The sequence below is a fragment of the Candoia aspera genome, chromosome 4 (genome assembly GCF_035149785.1).
Source record: "Candoia aspera isolate rCanAsp1 chromosome 4, rCanAsp1.hap2, whole genome shotgun sequence".
NCBI classification, from domain to species: Eukaryota; Metazoa; Chordata; class Lepidosauria; order Squamata; family Boidae; genus Candoia; species Candoia aspera.
Genome location: NC_086156.1, coordinates 99,869,422 through 99,888,111, shown reverse-complemented (window position 1 = coordinate 99,888,111; position 18,690 = coordinate 99,869,422). Strand labels below are relative to the sequence as shown.

At 41.9% G+C, this 18,690-nt stretch overlaps 1 protein-coding gene across 1 annotated transcript; it reads right to left on the bottom strand.

The window, feature by feature from the left end:
• Positions 1-1,049: 1,049 nt before the first annotated feature.
• Positions 1,050-11,374, bottom strand: EMP3 (epithelial membrane protein 3 (MAM blood group)). The gene is made up of 5 exons (XM_063301211.1): positions 11,112-11,374; positions 7,082-7,167; positions 5,315-5,417; positions 4,797-4,937; positions 1,050-3,687 (listed from the first exon to the last, which is right to left on the bottom strand). Exons 2-5 carry the CDS (start codon positions 7,157-7,159, stop codon positions 3,518-3,520), a joined length of 492 nt encoding a protein of 163 aa, XP_063157281.1. The 5' UTR covers positions 7,160-7,167; positions 11,112-11,374; the 3' UTR covers positions 1,050-3,517.
• Between the last annotated feature and the right edge of the window lie 7,316 nt (positions 11,375-18,690).

The window sequence follows — 18,690 nt, the reverse complement described above, 5'->3', positions numbered from 1 at the left end:
CCATCTCTTTGCATGTCTGAGCTCTCTTATTCCTACAGTTGCTTGTATTCTTATAAAAAAGACAACTCTTTTGCGCGTTTGGTGGTGGATAGATTCTTCAGATCTCAACTAGATCAAATATTTATTCATTCCCAGGCACAGATCTGTGCTTTTGCCAGATGGTAAATTAGCATCCTCTGTAGACTTGAAGCTGCACTTTTGCCTAATATGGATGGGAGTAGGCTTTGTCAGAGAGGCAGACCGGTGGGATGGGTCTCCAGGCAGGCCACAGGCAACTCCTCCCAGTTTTATACCCCACACGTGCAAAATAAACAAGGGTGGCCTAGGACCAATCAGTCACCACCACTCAGTTCTTATCTATGAAAATAAGAGGGGTGGGGTGAAGTTTGTAAGCAACTTAATATTCAAATGCCGCAATAAATAAAAAGTAGTTTGTCCAGTTAGAATTCAAGGCAGTAAATGAAAAACAGCAGTAACCTTGATGTTAGCTGTGTGGATTATATTTAAGCTGCAGGATGCTACAGGTAGTCCTCGCTTACTGACTGCCTCATGCAGCGACCGTTCAAAGGTACAACAGTAGAAAAAAAACAGCTTTGTGATCAATCCTCTCATTTACGATCGATGCAGCATCCTACGGTCACGTGATCACCATTTGGGCACTTCGCAACCGGTGCGTATTTCCAACCACTGCAGCATCCCCGTCACATGATCACCATTCATGTGCTTCACAACCAACTTCCAACAAGCAGAGTTAACGGAGAACACAGAAGTTGCGATCATGTGACATCTCACTTTACAACTGCAGTGATTCGCTTAACAACCAAATGGGAAGTGACGTCATAAACCGTTGCAGTCAGATGATTTTCTGCTTAGCAACCACAACACTTAGCGACAGAGTTGCAGTCCCAATTGTGGTTGCTAAATGAGGACTACCTGAAACATAGACTTTCATGCTCTCTTCTCCAGATATGAGCTTCCCCTGTGAATGCTAGGAGAATTGGAGTGTAAAGCATTTGCCATCCTAAAGAAGAAGATACAGCTCTCTCAAGTCTTTTCATTGCTTTTTAATTCCTAAAATACGTATAGAATATAAAAGCCATTGGAAGAAAATGAAAGGGGACATTGCAGAAACCATCAATTTGGGGACTTGCAACCAAGTTGCCAAGCAGAAATTACTGGAGGAGCAGGGCAGTTGAAGAAAGGTGGTATACAGGCATAATTATGTGAACATTCCTTAAACTGCAGATTTTTTGATTCGGCAGCCTACAGTCCCTGTAATTCTCAGCCAGGTAGTTAGGAATAAAAGGAGATACATTTGGAAAAAGCTGGAAAGAAGGCAAACAAGATCTAGGATTAGTTAGGCAACCTGAAATATTTTAGTATGAGTGGGACAAATAAATACTTTTGCAAATGTACATCCGCTGAAAAGGGAGTCACAACTGGTGGTAACTCACTGAATAGTTACTGAGAGTTACAGGTAGTCCTTGTTTAGTGACTGCCTCATTTAGTGACCAAGTTAAGACCATGATGAAAAAGTAATTTTGTGACCAATCCTCGCATTTATGACCTTCACAAGTCGGTAAAGCAAAGGATAGCTGAAGTAAGATCGCAAGCACAGTCACAATTTCAGTTAGCGACTGCTTCATTTAATGACCAAGTTGCCAGTCCCAACTGTGGTCACTAAAGAGGACTATCTGTACTAGAAAGGCATCTGGTGTTTTAAGAAACAGCAACAAAGATCTTAGATACGGGGTAGTCAATATCCCACCAACCAAACTCACAAATATATATATAAGTAGCTCTTTTCCCTACCAACTGTCCCTAAGTAGAAGTTTCTGAAGCTAATTTTTTTTTGGGGGGGGGGGGGGGACATGCCAAAGGTAGAATGAAACTAATTTCTGGGAATAGAGGGAAAAAAGTGGAAATGGCAGAACAGTAGCACCTGTGTAATTGAAGCCCACTAATTTTGTATATGTGCTGCATACAAAAGGCAGGGTCAGCATGGTTATGGCCACCATCTTGACTTTTTTGACCTCCCCACAGATGTTCCTACTTATAATAAGAGGGCACTTTTTGAAGAATAATGGCACATGCTCTCACATTATAAGGTTAAAAGTTCAGGGGATGAATTTGATTTTTATACATCATTTCAGCAACCAAATGTGAGCTGCAGTCTCTTCACGTCGTCTAGCTGTTCTAGCACAATCCCTCAAGAGTTGAGAAACCAGTGCAGGTTTTTAGGATTAGTAGAAACTTTTCTGAACAAGCAATAAACAGATTCTACTGCCTGTTCTTAAAACTTTAAAAGGTTCAATGATTTTCAACTGCAATTTAATAGGAATTTTATCCACACAGTGCTTTAGCTCCCAAGTGGCAAATGTGAAAAGACAGAAATATCTGTAAGAAAACCAAAATGTTAAGAATCAGGTTCTTATTTAACCTCCATTTTTAAAATGAGTCTTTTAAAAAGCCCATGAAAATACTTCTACATTGTATTTCAGTTTGCCTTCCATTTGCCAACCGTGAAAAAGAAATATATTTTATATCTATACTACCAATGTATCTGCATGTTTTTTTCCATTAAAATATGTATTTCAAATAAAAATGGATTTCTATAAAAAAAAAGGGAGGGGGAATTGTTTGCCACACTGCAGATTATCAAAAAAGGAGATGATTTATTTCTAAAAAAACACTACAGAGTGAATATATTGTTCCCTCTTTTGGAAAAGTAAAAGGTGGGTATAATCTACATGTACATAATTAAAAAAAGAAGAAGCAAACATTTCTCCAGAAGTGAACCCTGAATAGGCTGATATGATGGCATCATGACATACCATTTTGCCAGGAAAATATTCACATACAGGTAGTCCTCGACTTATGACCATTTGTTTAACAACCGTTCAAAGTTACGATGGCACTGAAAAAAGTTATTTGTGACCGGTCCTCACACTTACAACCATCACAGCATCCCCATGGTCACATGATCAAAATTTGGCTGTTTGGCAACCAGCATGTATTTACAACGGTTGCAGTGTCCCGGGGTCACATGGTTGCCATTTATGACCTTCCCAGGGGGCTTTCAACAAGCGTAGTCAATGGGGGAAGCCACATGATTCACTTAACAACCAAGTGATTTGCTTAACGAGCGCGGCAAAAAAAGGTCGTAAAATCAGATGCAACTCACTTAATGACCACATTGCTTAGCAATGTAAGTTCCAGTCCCAATTGTGGTTGTAAGTCACAGCCTACCTGTACTTAATTCATGGTAACCTCTCAGAGACTAAACAAATGCCCAGTGTGATGGCACATCTTTAACTTCCCACATCATGGGACGTACACAAAAATATGCAAACAGAAGTCATGCATTCATAGGCCAATAACCCCTACGGATCAAGCTACACATTGCATAGAATTTTGTGCCATGAGTGCTTTCAAAAACTGCAAAGAATGAATGCATAGCTAAATTTAGAGAACACGTCTCCTTCCAAGGCAAATGGGGAAATTTCCCTATTGTCAGTCACTCTTTTTTCCGAAGGTGGATATAAACGATCCCACTGATAAGAGCCAAGGGAAAGGAAAACCAGGCTAGCACGAAACAGTGACCGTAGGAGCCGCCCGGCATTCGGCCACGCTGGAACGTGTCCACATGGATAGTGTAGATCAAGGCAGCTGTGAACACGGAGACAGCTGGGAAGAAACCCACAAAGGAAATTAGTACCAAGTCACAGCTCCATCTTGCTGCCCCATCTTCTTCAGCATGCAGTCTGAAAGATAACTACATCCTTCCCACCTGTAATGACAGTTCCTGCAGTGCAAAATCCCACCAGCCACCCATGCAGATCTGCAATAGGCATCCCAGGATCAAAGAATTAGTAGCACTAGCTAAGTGGGCAGCTTGGTGGGGAACCCGTGGTGCTTTGGATGTTCCTGGACTACAGCACCCTTCTCATTGGCGATTCTGACTGGAGCATCTAGAGCAATGTTTCCCAACCTTGGCAATGGACTTCAACTCCCAGAATTCCCCAGTGAGCCATGCTGGCTGGGGAATTCTGGGAGTTGAAGTCCATACTTCCTAAAGTTGCCAAGGTTGAGAAACACTGATCTAGAGGATATTTGAAGGGCCAGGGTTTCCCACCCCTGATCTCCACTTCTTAACTGCAGCTTGCAAGGTCCTTATATTAAAAAAACAATTTGGGCAAATGGAACGTAACCGCTTCCCAGATTCATCCAGGGTTCCAGGGAAGTGGCTAAATGCCGCGAAAATTGTCCCTGTTATGTTACACCTACATGGCTCCCTCCTGTGTTTCCCTTCTAACGTTTCTTTCTTCCAAAGCAATCATCTATGCCAGTACACATAGTCCTCATTTAGCAACTGCCTCATTTAGTGACTGTTTGCAGTTACGACAAAGATGAAAAAGTAACTTTGTGACCGATTCTCACATTTATGACCTTCACAGGTCTGTAAAGCAAAGGAAAGCAGAAGAAAATCATAAGCACAGTTGTGGTTTCACTTAGCGACCACTTTGCTTAACGACTGAGTTGCTGGTCCCAGTTGTAGTTGCTAAACAAGGACTATCTGTATTTTTCAACCATAGCAACTTAAAGATAGGTGGACTTCAAGCTGCTACAGTTGAGATCTATGCAATGCCCCCTTCCATTTTACATCGTGCACATTCAAACCTCCCCTCCCTTCCTTCTCAGCCTCAGCTCCAATCTTTCTTCCCTCTAATTGCCACCTCATCTCTCTTTCTCTGCTATTTCATAGCACCCAGGAGGTGATCAAATTGGACCTTTACCAGTCAATATCTGGAAGATTCCCGTGGCATAAAAGAGGCTTCCCCGCTTCATCGTGTAGAGCTGCCACATGAAAATAATGAAGGCCATGCTAGAGAAGAGAAGGCTTAAAACCATGAAAGCCTGGACTGCGTGAAGCCATCCTGGGGAGAGAAACCAATGAAGAGAAAAGATCATCAAGCGCAGAGCTGATCAATGCCTTCTCCGGTCAATCTTCCCGCAGCCCAAATGGCTAAAGTGTCTCAGTCATGTTTGCTGGGACATTCCAGGAGCTGCAGTCCAAACACATATGAGGAGGACCTGGCTTGGGAAAGCTCCGTAGGTGCATCCACACCTTGGAGCAGGATGGTCAAAACCAGCCACACGGCAGATGGAATGACCCTTCCCAACGGGCATGCGTCATCAGCGCATGCAACGTTCTCTCCATCTCGCCAATTTTGACCCTCCCCTGCAGACGCTCCTGGGCAGCCATGAACAAAAGGGCCATTTCCACAAAACAGACAGTACCCTCTATACTCACTACTATCAGACACTGGGTGGCAAGTCCAATTCTGGTAGTGGTTGTCCATCAAACATTCATACCAGATGTTCACTGTTTCTTTATCAGGCAGAACCCACCATGACTAGAACAAGAGAGACAAAGACGTGAAATTAGGACAGAAAAGATGAAGCCAAAGAGATCACCTTTCCAAGTGAGTGAATGAGGGTTAATAAACTGCCTCCAACCAACTGGTTGGGGAATCCATATAAAATCCTGTTCTCTCCACTCCCTTTGAAGCCACAGACCCCCATGCACACCAGTAATTTTACAGCGGATGAGTCCTTATTTTGCAGAGGGTTGAGTGTGCGACTTCGAAAACAATAGCCACCAACCAACAACAGCTGTAATAACTGCAGCTTGGTAATAGTGATTTATACACACACACACACACACTGAACTGATCTGAACTGCACATTCTACTGTAATTGTAAAATCTGTTCCCCTGTCGTGGAGAATCAGGGAGGGAAAATTCACTGAATGGAACAAGAAGCATTTGAAAAACATTCTGGCTTTCCAAAATATTTTTCCACAGCTTTTTCTGCCTCAAGCTTTTCTTCTCTAACTGGTTTTATGTGCAGTCTGGTAGTGATGCTGTCAAGCTGTGGAGACCGCCACACATTCCTGAATCTCTCTCTCCCTGCAACTTCTCCAAATTCCTCTGTCCTCAATTCCTCCATCCTGGTGTGTGGCCACTCTGTCTCCCTGCCCTTTCTCTATTCCTTCATTCTCCTCTCTTAGTGGACAGTGGAACTTCTGCTGATCTATTTTTTTAAAGATGTCATGTATTTGGGCCTCCTGAACTTGTAACTGGTGGCAGCCCTAATATACTACTGAAGAACCAAGTTGGGGAACAGTGAAAGGTAAGAGTTGCAGGGTAGAAGGGGCAGGAGATAAAATAAATCTGCAAATTACTTTTACCCCAAGTGATGCAACAGTAGACACAATGCAATGTACTCAGCAAATGTCTCAAATACACACTACTATTTTAAGGCAGTGTTTGTCAACCTCAGCAACCTCAGCAATGCATTTTCCTTTATCTTTTAAGTGGGCTCTCCCAAAATATAAAACGTGTGTATAAGTGTACTTGTGGATGTGTACATATATTCTCCTTTTGGGGAGAAACAAACACCAATTAGAAATGCAAGAAGCAAGGAGAACTTCAGTCAGAAATTTAATGCCATTGGGGATTTTCTGAAGTGTCTATGGCCTCCTCCTAGGCCCTACTCTTGACATCTGAGGAGAAATTATCTCAAATAGAAAACTCTATAATTTTCATAAACTCCCTGGATAAACAGGTGATGACAACATAATAAAATATATGAGGAGGTCAGAGTGGCATGTTTCATTGTTTTCTTCCAAGTGAAATGCTGAGCAAAATGATTTAGTATCCTTGATTAAAACTTGGTCCCTCATCAAAGAGTCAGAGAAAGTTGTCTCTAGAGCAGTGTTTCTCAATCTTAGTCATTTTAAGATGTGTAGACTTCAACTCCCAGAATTCCCCAGCCAGCAGTTCTGGGAGTTGAAGTCCACACATCTTAAAATGGCTAAGGTTGAGAAACACCGCTCTAGAGTCTAGCTTACTAGATCACATGGCATACCCTTGTGAACTCCAGATGGCTGGAGGGTTCTGGGTAGTGTTATAGAACTGGGCACACAAGGGTAGGGAACATTGAACTAGCTGAGCAACCCTGAAACAAAGGATTTAACCTGCAGATCAAACACTAGAAAATTTAAGTTCTTTCTTACCTTGTCCAATGTGGCTACAAAGAGTAAAATGAGGATGAGAACGTGGAGGGCAGTGACTGCGAAGAGAAGGAAACTCATCCTGGCAGCTGAATGGAGAGAGAAGAAAAACATGCATTAAACTTACACAGATCCTTCCTCACTGCTGGTCAGAGCAACTAGGAACCACCGTCTTCCCAGGCAACACCAACCCAACTGTGTCCCTGGCTCAAACTGATAAATTCTGCTCCTTCCAGATTCTGCACCCCAGAGGCTTTCTCCCTATTATCCAGCTGTCCCCATGTCCTTTCCCAAGGATTCACAAATCTCAACTCCAAAGAAAAAATGAAACATGTCTCAGACCTTAGCCAGTTTATTCCAAGTTGTCTCTGGGTGCTCAGATTTTGAAGCCCTTCCTTGAATGCAACGTATTTCCTCCTACCCCACATCAGAGAAAGCACAATCTGGGCTCCTGCAGCTAGTTTAAATTCCTGTGGCTGTAAGCCTGGCTTAATATGATCCAGATGTTTTAGAATTATGTGAGCCCTGGGCAAGCAGAGGGAGGTAGAAGGGGTAGCAGCTGCCTAGATATGTTGCCGCCCTTCTCAGTCCCATCAAGAGCCCCCACCCATGGTTTTGTTTTCCCCCAAATGGCAAAGAGGGAACCCGGATAGACAGTGCAGAGCAGTGAAAAGAAATCTGGGGTTGAGTTTAGAAATCAACAAAAAAGGTTGACATTCTCTCATCTGATTCTTATTGCTAGCAGCTATTTTCTCAGTTTGTTTCAAAGTTTCCCTAACTATGGAGCTTCGCCGATAAGGCACATGGTTCATGTTTGGGTTTTTCTTCAACGCTATCAAGTTTATCACCAGGTATTCTTTAACAGGAAATCTGATTCTCCAGTGAGGTTACTTGTACGGTGACCATATACTGGCAGTAATATACATTGGTTGCATTCCTACTTTGCAATTTAAGGTGTACATTAAAAAAAATAATGTACACATTAATCTGGCATTTAAAACAGATTTAATCCTGGTACACATTAAGCCATATGTATTTCCCATTCTAGGAAAATTTAATTAGTCACCTCCAACTTAGAAATGGAAGGATGCTAGTTAACCCATTAAATCAATTCTTCTTGAGAGTCCAAGGAGTCTTTAATCTACTATAGCAACTACCACTGCACATGCTGGCTGGGGCAGCTGGAATTGTAGCCCAACCCCAACCAAGCCATGGCCAATGATATGAGGCACTGGGATCTTTGACTTGACAACATCCGGAAGACCTCATGTTGCTCATCCCTGAACTCTAGCATGGATGACCAATTCTTTGAACTTTATCATGTGACTTTAAGTGATGTGGGAGGCACATATTATTATTACTTAAATAAAATGGAAATGGCCTAAATCTTGCAAAATCTCATCAGAGCAACGGGAGACAACAATAGCACCATTGTCCTTCTTCTCTAGCAAGAAAATGTCTTGGGGTCAGCCTTACTGATGGCCACTCCTGAGCTTTGAAAAAGTATTTCATGTTAGAACAGCTCTTAACCTTTTGTGTCCTGGACCCCGTTTAGAGCTTGGTGAAACCTACAGACCCCTTCTCAGAAAAAATGTTTGTAAATGCATAAAATAAAATAGAGAAAATTAACTTTTATCCCATCAAAGTCCATGGACCCCCTGAAATCTAGCCATGGACCCTCAAGTCCATGGACCCCAGGTTAAGAACCCCTGTTTTAGAATAGAATAGGAAACCCAGTCTGGTGGGTTGAGAGATCTAAGCCAGCCTTCTAGGGCTGAGAATTCTGGGAGCTGTAGTCCCAATATATCTAGAAGGGGTAAATTGAGCAGTATGAGCATAAGCTACAGGATGGCTACAGATCTGTCAGCTCTCAGAGTAAGACTGCAGTTTAGGGGATCTCATTATCTACTATGTGATTATTTTTCATTCTGCTTCGCTTCACTAATGCTGCAATATTATGCTTGAAAGGCATAATATTTCCTTTCATTACAAATTTCCTTCCTTACAAATAATTCCTTCATTTGTAATCTAAACAAAAAATCTCCATGGACTGGTGTTTATATATTTAAGAATATATATTCTTTAAAAGTCTCTTCTGCTTTCTGTTTCACATGGACAACTTTAGCAAGTGACGCATTTCAGACTAAAAAGGCGTTCCCTTCCTTGTGTTATCCCCCACCAAGTAATTGGAGTTTCCTGACACAGGCAGTAAACAACTTTCTCCAGTGCAGAAGGTGGTCAGATGATGGCTGGGCTAGGAAAGCTGTGAAAGAGTTAACCTGCTGCTAAATCAAAAGACACCCATTCTTGGAAAGTTTGGTTCCTCTGCAAAGATGCTTAAAACAGCATAATTATAAGGTAACATGCACAAAAATAAGTTATGCAAACTTGGTAGCATTCCCTGCTCTACAAAAATAGGGGGAAACCCTGCATTATGCAGCACAAGCTTAAAAGCAAGAGATGTAATTGAAGAAAAGTTTGCATAGAATCGACTATAGATTCCAGCACACAATATTCTGAACATATTTATTCAGCAGAGAGCCAGTCTGGTCTAGTGGTTAAGGCATCAGGCTAGAAACCAGAAGATTGAGAGTTCTAGTCCTGCCTTAGGCATAAAAGCTGGCTGGGTGACCTTGGGCCAGTCCCTCCCTCTCAGCCCAACCCACCTCACAGGGTTGTTGTTGTGGGGAAAATAAGAGGAGGAAGGAGTATTAGGTATGCTCCCCGCCTTGAATTATTTATAAAAACAATAAAGGCGCGATAGAAAATAAGTAAGTAAGTAAGTAGCCAATGAGACTTATTTCTGAGTATGTGTGCGTTCGGCTCCAGATTTAAGAGTTTAAAATTCTATTTAAATCTTAAAGATATAAGGTAATCTGCATGGAAGTCCAGTATTTTCACAGCAAGGCCATTATTAAAAGTTTTTTAGCTTCTTCTTTCTGCTATATTTAAAAGTTACTTAATAGGGTACAGCAAACAGAAAGAAATCAAATGTACTAACCAGGGGTTTTGCATTTGATTGTGATGTAATAGACCCATTTTAAGAAGAACATAACCCAGAAGTGGGGAATCTGTAGTTTTCCAGATGTTGCTGAATGACAACACCCAGCAGCAGCCCCAGCCAACAGCAAGGCCAGGGGTAAGGAATGCTAAAACCTAAATGGGACAACATCTGGAGGATCATACATATCCACCCCCTTCCTTACAACTTCTCACTCCCAGTGCAGTTTGTGTGGAATGAGAGCAGAGCTGAAAGCCCTAAAGGTTTATTTTATGTTTAATTTCGAGCACACCAACCTCCTGTTAAACACCCTTTTCTTTTTTATTACGGTTGCTTGCCCGCCCGCTCGCCCGCTCGCTCGCCCGCCTCCCAAGAATTAGTGTTTCGAAATCAGAAAGAATCACGATTGGCTAAAATTTGGGGATTCAGGAGGTGGAGCCTCCGGGATTTCAATTGGCGGCTATTCCACTACCTTTCCCCCAATAATTTAAATGAAAAGTTGAGGGACGATTGGAAGCAAAAGATGTGTTCGGACTTTTTTTTTTTTTAGACTGCTGTTAATAGACGGGCCAAACTACGGTGCCAAACAACAGAAAACCTCAGCTAAGGCAACGACCCGCGTCTGGAAAGCAAGGCGCGAACGATAATGGAGGGTGGGCGGGTGAAAAAGTGATATCTGGAGAAAGGATGGGCGATCTCGGGGTTAGATTAGATGGCGGGGGTGGGGAGCGAGTAGGTTGCTCATCTGATAGGTTGGCGTCGTTTCTCTCCCTTCTCCCGACCCTCTTCCAGTGCGTAAAACAACCGACCGCTGTCCCTCGTCCCCTTCTCGCCTCTCACGAGCCCCCAAGTCTAAACGGAGGAGATCTCGCTCCCCTCCTTCCCAAAACCCCCGTAAACTCCTGAAATTCCAGGAGTGGCGCCCGCACCAAGCGGCCCCCACTCGTTCCTCGCTTCAATCGGTCTCCCAAAACTCAGGACTCCCGACCCGCAACTCTCTCTCCTTCCCACCCCTCACCGCGGATTAGGTACCTGTTGGCAGCGCAGCGCGGGGCAGGGGCGCAGACGACCGGTCGGCCTCCTTCGCGCTCAGTTCTTCTTCCGAAGTTTTTCCTCTGGACTTCCCCAACTTTTATTTTGTTTTTTTTTTAAAAATACAAATTCAGTTCATCCTGCTCGTACCACGCTCTGCTCGCCCTGCCCTTGGCATCCGGCCACGTAGGTGGGGCCAGAGAGCGCGTGGCTGGCTTGACGCCCCAAAGAAGGGAGCTGGGGAAAGGGTGGGTCCTTTGGGAGACGCCCGGCTTCTTCGCAAGCGGGGGGGGGGGGGGGGGCGGCCGCGCCCTTCTGGCGGTGCCTCCTGGCTCATTTTTCCGTTAGCTGCAAGGGGAGGCAGATAGTCGTTTTCCCTTCCCTCCCTGCCACTGGGAAAAAAAAGTTATGTTAGCAGATGGCTAGGAAAGCAATTTGGCCCAGCAGAGATCAGAAAAGTCACACACCAGGCATTTCTATAAAAATAATTTTATTTACAGAAAGCAAACATATTTACAGGCTCTCAGTGAGAGCTGCTTAACGCTCTACGTGCCTACACAGAAGGGAAACTGAAGCTAAAACAAGTCCAGGCAAGTTCTTCCCCCCAGGTGCAAAAATTAACTGAAAAGGGGACAATTCAACATCTTCACCTGGCCAAAATGATTAGTTACCATAGTAACCTTAATCTGTAGTAAAAAAAATTAACACTCCCCTACAGAATAAGATGCAAACCAATTGTCTTTGATAACTCTGTATGTCTTTCCATTCACAATATTTTGATATTATTTCCCCTTTGGTTTGACAGAAAGCTACCATCCTTCTTCCTGTGTATTTCCAAACCTAGGTAATTTGTTACAGTTCCAAGGCTTTTTAATGTGAAATGGCTTTTCATGCAGGCTTCAAAATCAAGCCGTTGTTTTTCTGTTGGTGTGAACAGCAGCAAATCATCAACATAAATGCAGAGATACATACAGCCTTGTTTGTCTTTCTTCATATATACACATGGATCTGCTTTTCCTTTTTCAAAACCAAAATTCTGCAGTTTTTCATCTAATTTTTGGTTCCAGGATCTAGCAGCTTGTTTTAACCCATAGACTGATTTCTGCAGTTCACAGACCAGATTCTCCCCTTTTTCATAGCCAGGGGGTTGCTGCATGTATAATTTGTGGTCTAATTCACCATAGAGAAATGCAGTTTGAAGGTTACAGTGATGAACTGACATTCCTTTGAGTGCAGCAATTTTTAACGGTAATCTAATTGATTCACCTTTAGTAACTGGTGCAAAAGTCTTGTCAAAGTCTAAATCTTTCCTTTGAGTGAACCCTTTTGCAACTAACCTTGCTCTATATTTTTGGATTTTGCCATCAGCATCCCTTTTCAGTTTGAAAACCCACCTGCAACCTAGACAGCGTTCATTGGGAGGTAGATTTACCAGTTTCCATGTTTTATTTTCTTTCAAGGATGCTAACTCCTGTTGCATGGCAGAATGCCAATTTTGTGCAATCTCAGGTGGTAAAGCATTCACTTGTTCTAAAGACTCAGGTTCTGTGAATATGTGAAAAGCCTTTACTGTTTCAGCCTGAAAAACGTGATGGAGGAACGCCTTTATTACTCCTCTGAGATCTGCAAGGTAATACAGGGCTTAAATTTTGACTCCTATCACTTTCCTGAGAAGCATCTGTCTCATCAGACAGATCTTCAGTTTGCTTTTCTGGTTTAATGTCCTCATCAGGCAAAAGATCACCATCAGCAAGTCCTTGCTGTTCTCTTGTGATGGTCAGATCAACTGGAGAGGTAGAATTTAATTTCCCCCAGTTTTGTTCAGCAAAAGAAGTGCTTTTGCTAATTATCAATTTCTCTCCCATTATGAACCTGTAGCTCCTTTGGCTTTGTTCATAGCCAACAAAGATGGCTTTCTTTGTTGTGGGGCCTCCTTTCCTTCTCTGTTGTTTTGGAATATGAACCCAAGCAGTGCTACCAAACACTCTAAGATGGTTTACCTTTGGTTTCACACCATAAAACAAATGGAATGGAGTGTCCTGAATCACAGTTATACAATCTGTTTTGTACATAACAGGCAGTAGATATTGCCTCTCCCCAATACTTAAAAGATAAATGTGAATCTTTAAGCATGCATTCCATTGCATTTTGCAAGGTTCTGCCCTTTCTTTCAGCAACACCATTTTGCTGAGGGGTGTAAGGGTTAGAAAGAATTTGTTCTATCCTCTCTTCCACTAGGAACCTTTTAAATTTGTGAGAAAGGTACTCTCCTCCTCTATCACACTGGAGTGCAGATACAGGCCTAGGGAATTTTCCATTTGCCCATGTCACAAAACCTTTAAATTTCTCAAATGCCTCATCTTTATGTTTTAAGATGTAGATAAATGTGTATCTTGAGAAATCATCAATGATGGTCATTGCATAACTTGCTTGTCCAAGACTTGGAGCAAAAGGACCAATAATGTCAGAGTGTACAATTTCCAAAGGTCTAGTTGTAACTCTGTCACTGTGCTTACTCACAGGAGCTTTTAGTGTTTTGCATTCTTTGCAAACTACACAATCTAAGTATTTGTCACAGGGTTTTATCTTTAGGTCAGCACACAGCTGTGGCATTTGTGCTATATACTTGAAATTAGCATGACCAACTCTCCTATGCATCAGGTGTACACATTGGTCATGATATGGCATGTTGCCAACTGCAGCCTTGCAGCTTGGCTTCTTTGCATTTTGCACAATGTACAAGGAGTCTTTTAATATACCAGTAGCACACAATTTTCCATTTTTAAGTATCTCACAACCATTTTTCTTAAATATTATGACATACCCTGTTGCAGCCAATTGTGCCACAGATAAAAGGTTTGATAGTAAATTTGGCACATACATCACACCTTTTACAGTTTCTCCCAAGCAGGATAAATACACGTCACCTTGTCCCATAATTTTGGTCACAGACCCGTCAGGCAAAGATACACTTTGTCAGTTTTAGACAGTGACACAAAAGAGCTTTTACAATTACATAAATAACAATTGGCCCCAGAATCTAACACCCATACATCAGAATTACCCTTCTCAGCAACCTGTGCAATTTGGGTTGTCTGAAGAGCCTTCTTCTGTGTTGCCCTTGTGTTCTTCTTCTCTGTCTTTCTACTCTTGGGTCTCAAGGCACAGTCTTTCTGCAAATGTCCAGCTGAACCACAAGTGAAGCATCGCTGGCTGGCTAGTGCTGTGGCCTCAGCTTCCTTTCCCTTCTTTTCTGGTACTGCAGCTTTCCAGAAGAGATGGGGGGGATCTTTCCTCTCTCTTCTCCCATTCAGCGAGTAAGCGCTGTGGAACATACGATGGGGTGAGGTCTGTTTCAGGCATAGCCTCCAGGGTACAAATCAGCGTGTCCCACGTTTCATTCAGTGAGGACAGGAAGGTATAGGATTTTGTGAGAGGTGTAAATTCCATTCCTCTCTCCTGCAACTCAACAAACAGCTGCTGAATATAATGCAGGTGCTCAGGAAGGCTATCTCCTTCTGCAAGGCAGGCTTTGTACAGCTTTTTTGTCAGGGTAACTTTACTCCCTGCTGTTGCCTTTACATACAAGTCTCTCAAAGCGTCCCAAAGTTGCTTTGCAGACTGCATACCTCGCACGTGGACTAGCTGATTCTCCTCAACTCCCAGGATAATGGTGGCTCTAGCCCGCTCATCCTGTCTCAGCCATTCAGCACTGGGATTTTGGGGGGTTTGCTCACCAATTGGCAGCCAAAGATTCTCTCTGCGAAGATACATCTCCATCTTCAGGGCCCAATTCAAATAGTTGGTCTCTGATAGGCGCTCCAGAGGCATCTCTGAGGGCTGGGAGGTAGCCATGGCTTCTTCCTTCTTTTGCAAGTCGCCTCAGCTGGCTTCTTTGTCCTGCAGACCAGCAGTTGCTGGAAAATCTCCAGGTGGCTCCAAAGAAAATCTTCACAGGTCTTTGCTACCTACCTTTAAATTGTGCATTAGGTGTGGAGCTCTCTATTCTCTCTGGGGTTTTACTGGGCTTCTTAGTGGGTTTACTGGGCTGCTTACTGGGCCCATAACCTGTTAGCAGATGGCTAGGAAAGCAATTTGGCCCAGGAGAGATCAGAAAAGTCACACACCAGGCATTTCTATAAAAATAATTTTATTTACAGAAAGCAAACGTATTTACAGGCTCTGAGTGAGAGCTGCTTAACTCTCTACATGCCTACACAGAAGGGAAACTGAAACTAAAACAAGTCCAGGCAAGTTCCCCCAGGTGCAAAAATTAACAACTGAAAAGGGGACAATTAAATTCAACATCTTCACCTGGCCAAAATGATTAGTTACCATAGTAACCTTAATCTGTAGTAGAAAACATTAACAAGTTACCTGTTGGATTTCTGCCTGTGTCTCAACAAAAAGATGACTGGGGAGGAAGGAGCAATCTCGGTGCTCTCCTACTCCTGTGCTCATACTGTATAAGTGATGCTGATGGATAACTTTAAGCTCAAACCTCAGGAGTAAAATCTCCTTATTAGAGCCTCCTTTATAGAAGCTACTGTAATGGATATTATGTCCCCTGTTGGATTTCTGTCTGTTCTGTCAGTTCCAACTCTTCATGACCTGATGGGCGTCATACCTCCACGATTGTCAGGAACTGCCCATTTGAGTTCTTGTAAACTCATGTTTGGTCCGGAATCTAGCCACCTTGTTTTCTCAACACAGTACCTCCTTTTCAATTGCCTTAAATTTTCAAGCAACAGGGTCTGCTCCAACGACTGCCGCCTTTGCCTTCTGTGTCCAAAATATTTAAATTTTAGTGTTTCTGTTGAGCAACCTAATTTTACTTCATCAAGGACTAAATGATTGGTTCTTGTAGTCTAAGGCAGTGTTTCTCAACCTTGGTAACTTTAAGAGTGTGGACTTCAACTCCCAGAATTCCCCAGCCAGCAATGCAATGCAGCAAGGTTGAGAAACACTGGTCTAAGGTATTCTCAGCAATTTTCTCCAGCACCCCAATTCACTTTTCTTTTGTTCAGTTTTTGACATGGTCCAGCTTTCACAACCATATTTTACAGCTGGAAAACTTATAGCCTCGATGGTACATACTTGGTTGTCAACAGGATGTCTCTGAATATTAATATTTTATTTGGGGTGTATTATATTACGTAAGTTCAAAATGGGATCACCATCTCTGCTGAACTTGGAGATCTTTTTTTCTTTCTGGTAAGTTGGGATTACCATCTTGTTCTCAGAACAAGACAGCCCAAACAGGATTCCATCTGGAACAACACTCTGGAGTCAGGAGTTACCACTCTTTTATTTTTATGGCATTTTTCTTTCCTCCAGCTCTTTCATTCTCTTACAAACACACACACAAAATGCGCGCACACATAAACTTTGGACACCATAAAAGCTAGCCAATATTATTGTGGCATATCCTTTCATGGACTGTAATTCTCCTCCTTAGATTCTTTTAGCATTATCCTCAGTTACTGGCAGTTATTCTTCCTGGCAGAAAAGTATGTCTACTGCATTGAAGAAGAACTGGGGGGAAAGGTTAAAAAAAAAGAGAGAGAGAGAGAAGTTGCCAGGTTAGAGCACATTGACTATTTCGGTATTCTCTGATAGTTGCCAACCACTCATCCTTCAGCAGCTGGTATTCAGTGGTACATTATCTTTGAACATAGAAGATCCATTTTAGCCATTAGTATTACTGGGAGTTTTATTTATTTTGAGCTTATAGCTAAGCACCGTACAGATACAGAATAAAGCAACAATTGATGCAATAACATATTAGAATTTATTATAATAACATCACAATATAAAATTAGAGCGTCTAAACTAAAAGGTCCTTGACATGTAATAATATCAGCTGCTAGACATGCACAGCTTAATGGGTGAAAATGTATGTATTTTAAAGCTATTTCAGAAAGACCCATGAAGAAGAAGCATTTAAATGCTTTATTAAACTTCAAGTGATCCAGTTCCACAGGTAGTCTGGTGGGAGTCTATTCCAAAGAACCAGCACCAGGAAAGAAATTAATAATAATACCCAAGTCACAGTCATCATCATTAAATAAGTCTGATTAAGGAATCAATCACACTTTTTAAAAATCTGGTACCTTCCAGCTGCACTGAGATTGCAATCCAAAAATTCTCAGTCAGCAAGATATTCCAGTCAGGAATCCTTTGTTTTGTGGTCCTGATATATTTGGGGGAGTGGGGGGGCAAAAGTCTCTGAATAACTAATTTGTCTAAATCCCTTTTAAATGGCTATTAGTACATCATGTATTAGGGGTAAATAATAATTAATCGGACAGTGTATGAAGAAATACTTTAAAAATCTGTTAATAGTCGGTTTCACTTGCATTTGTAAAGCAACCTCAAAATATGCCTGCCTGCCTGCCCTCTCTCTTTTTCTTCTTCCCTCCCTTGCCTCTTTTCTCTCCCTCCCTCCCTCTTTCTTTTTTTATTAATATGGCCACAAAACACCACAAAACCGCAAGTGGAGATAGCATTTTGAATCCTCTCCCATAACAACCAATCTCCTTTCTTCAGATAAAGAACTGACTCATCATGGAGAAAAGTTATAGCTCAGTCTATTTCCTTCTGTGCTGTTTTTCTACTTGAAGTCATTTCTTAAATATAGGGGAGCATTTAAAAATATGATCCAGCACTTGCAGTTAGAAATAATGCAATCAATTCTATCATTTCAGGATTTACTGCAGCACTCATAAAAACTATGCTGATTTCAAGTGAACCGCCAATTACTGGTCACCAAAGGAATTATTCCAAATCAAAACCCAAAGTTTGAACCCCACAGAAAACGCATCAATCCAAATTCTGCCCTTCTGATTACAAATATAACTAAGTATAAGAAGCCCTGATTAGAAGTATAAAATCTGAATTCAAATTGATCCAGCCCAAATTTAAAATAGTCCATTGATTCACGATAATAGTTTCAACTACTGTTACCTGTAGCAAGTTCTCAGATATCAGGTTCCCTTTAAAAATACCTGTTCAGTCTCCTTTCTATATCATAGGACCAAACTTGATTATTTTAAGACTGATGTGAAGATTACGTGTATCGAATCTACGTTAGAAATCCTAATCAGAATCTTCTGAATTATTTAAACAAACAAAAAAATTAATGAAGGATTAAATTCTTTCAAATAATACTAGAATAAATAACGTTTGAATGTAAATATACAATTTAGATGTTATTTTGCAGAGCCAGCATTCAGATCTGCCTTATATTTCTGCAAAGGTCAGCAGATGAGAGGTGCTACTTCCAATTGTATACTCCCAGTGACATATACAATGTCAGATCAGACTTTCACTATATTTCAGTCCTACACCTTTTCAGGCTAATGTGAGGGTCAGTGTGATATAGTAGTTAAAAGTTTGGGAACAGGACTGGAGATCTCTATTCAAGTCTACTCTTGGCCATGGATCTTCTGCTCATCATGTCCTCTCAGCCCAACCTACCTCACAAGGCTGTTGTGGGGTAAAATCAGAGAAAAGAGTATTGTACCTTGAGTTCCTGGAAGAAAAGCAGAATGTAAATTGATAGAGAATTGTGTCTTCT